Raw genomic sequence first — 2,017 nt, forward strand, 5'->3', positions numbered from 1 at the left:
TGGGCCTCTCACTGTTGTGGCCTCTCCCGTTGCGGAGCACAGGCTCCGGACGCGCAGGCTCAGCGGCCATGGCTCACGGGCCCAGCCGCTCTGCGGCATGTGGGATCTTCCCGGACCGGGGCACGAACCCGTGTCCCCTGCATCGGCAGGCGGACCCTCAACCACTGTGCCACCAGGGAAGCCCTGCAGTATTTTTTTGAGGTAAGACTACTACCTAGGAGTATAACAGCTATAAGTCACACATTCACAAAAATAGCTCACCTTATCACCATTTTATACAACATAAAAGTGCACTGTAAAAAAAAAGTTGTTGAAAACAGAATGCGATGTTACACAGTGTTGAACTTTTAAAAGGAAACCAGGCTTTGTGACATCAGAGGACATTAAAGAGCTTATGGCATACCGCAAGTGCTCAATAAATAAATCTTGCTTCTCCCAGGCAGTCTAATCTCCCCAAACCATTTTAGCAATTTCCTGGATATTACTTTTCATTGCGATCTGTACTGACTTCCTCCAATCCAGAAGTGGCTACATTTCAGTGATAAGGGAGGGTTTTATAACTTAATTCTTTAGCACTTCTGGGTTCGAATTGTACCTTTAAATTCTACAGGTGTTAAATCTCTCATTTGTTACTGAATAAGAGATGCCACAAATATGTAAAATAATTTACCATTAAGCATTTTTTCCCTCCCATGATGTGGACATTAAGTCACTGTAGAAGACTGCTTTCTGCATTATCATCAGAGGCCATTTCATTAACCAGCTGTTCTATAGATAACTGGATAGCATTCTTGACAAGAGAAGAAGCTGTTTCCATTAAGAGTGTTTCATATTGTTCTGAAGTTCTACTGTCAAAACCACTATCATTAGCAAAAAACCCCACTTGCTCATTTTCGATTGAAATTAAGAATTGCTTAGGGACATTTTTAGATTTCTTAACATCAAATTCACTGATTTCAGTGTCTGTGATAATAATAGCAATTGGCTCCATTCTTTTGCTTTCTTCTGTTTTGGGTTTTTCTGCAGTGATTTCATTTACTTGAAAATCTGACTCCTGGCTCAGTTCAGTATCTTTCGGCTTACTCTCCTCAGCAACAGTCTCTTTACTTTCACGGTCTTTCCAATCTGGTCCACTTTCTAGGATACTGTTTCTGGCTCCTTCCAGAATTTGTTGATCTGGGACTGCAGGTGAGGGAGGAACATCAGAAACCACTGGGAGCTGGTGTTCTGTGTCTGAAGTTTCCAGTGGGCTTGCTTGCTGAGGTTGAATGCTTTGTTTTTCCTCAAGCGTTTCAATATCTTTTTCAAGGATTAGAGTTCCTGTATGAATAGCAGAATGCCCTGTATCTAACTCAAGTTCTACTGAAATCACTTTCTCTCCAGGAGAAGTTATGCTGTTGTTCACATTTGATTCACAGACCTCATCACTCCCTTTCTGTGAGACGTCTTCCCTTACATCCTGCTTTGGCTTGGTCTTTGCTGCCTGGTCATCTGATTGGGTCAGAGTTTTTGTATCCAAACTTCCAGCCTGTCGTTGGACTTTGATACTGCAGTCTGAGTCTTCTATAATTTTGGAATGATTACTTCTTTTCTCCCCTTTTGAGAATTTTATACAGGGAATCTTGAGTCTGGATTTTGCCTTTTTTTTAGAATTATCATCCTCAGCATTGATTTCAGGTTGCACTTTGGCCTCAAAGGGCTTTTGCTGCTTTGAAGAATCTGACCTTTTGCTGCGTGTTACAAGGCGTTTGATGGAGGCCCAGGCCCCCCCGGGGGGCTCTGGCTGATCAGAAGCTCCTGCTTCTGGGGGACACTTCCTTGCTGCATCAGCAGCAGCTTCAGAGCCAGCTTTGGGCTTCATTGCTTTGGCTGCTTTCTTTCTTCTCTTGAAGCAAAGTGTCGATGCTTTTTCCTCCTGCCTCTCATTCTGAGGACTAACTTCTGCTGATCTCTTCTCATCCTTACTTTCTACTTGTATTTCAGGAACTGTGATCTCCATTTTTATATTACACTCTTT

General features: G+C 42.8%; 1 protein-coding gene across 1 annotated transcript; it reads right to left on the reverse strand.

Annotated features, from left to right (window-relative positions):
• Window positions 1-709: 709 nt before the first annotated feature.
• AKAP5 (A-kinase anchoring protein 5) lies at window positions 710-1,999 on the reverse strand. The gene has a single exon (XM_007460059.1). The coding sequence runs from the start codon at window positions 1,997-1,999 to the stop codon at window positions 710-712; it is 1,290 nt and encodes a 429-aa protein (XP_007460121.1).
• Window positions 2,000-2,017: the final 18 nt, after the last annotated feature.

This window comes from Lipotes vexillifer, unplaced genomic scaffold (genome assembly GCF_000442215.2).
Source record: "Lipotes vexillifer unplaced genomic scaffold, Lipotes_vexillifer_v1.1 scaffold672, whole genome shotgun sequence".
In the NCBI taxonomy this organism is placed as follows: Eukaryota; Metazoa; Chordata; class Mammalia; order Artiodactyla; family Lipotidae; genus Lipotes; species Lipotes vexillifer.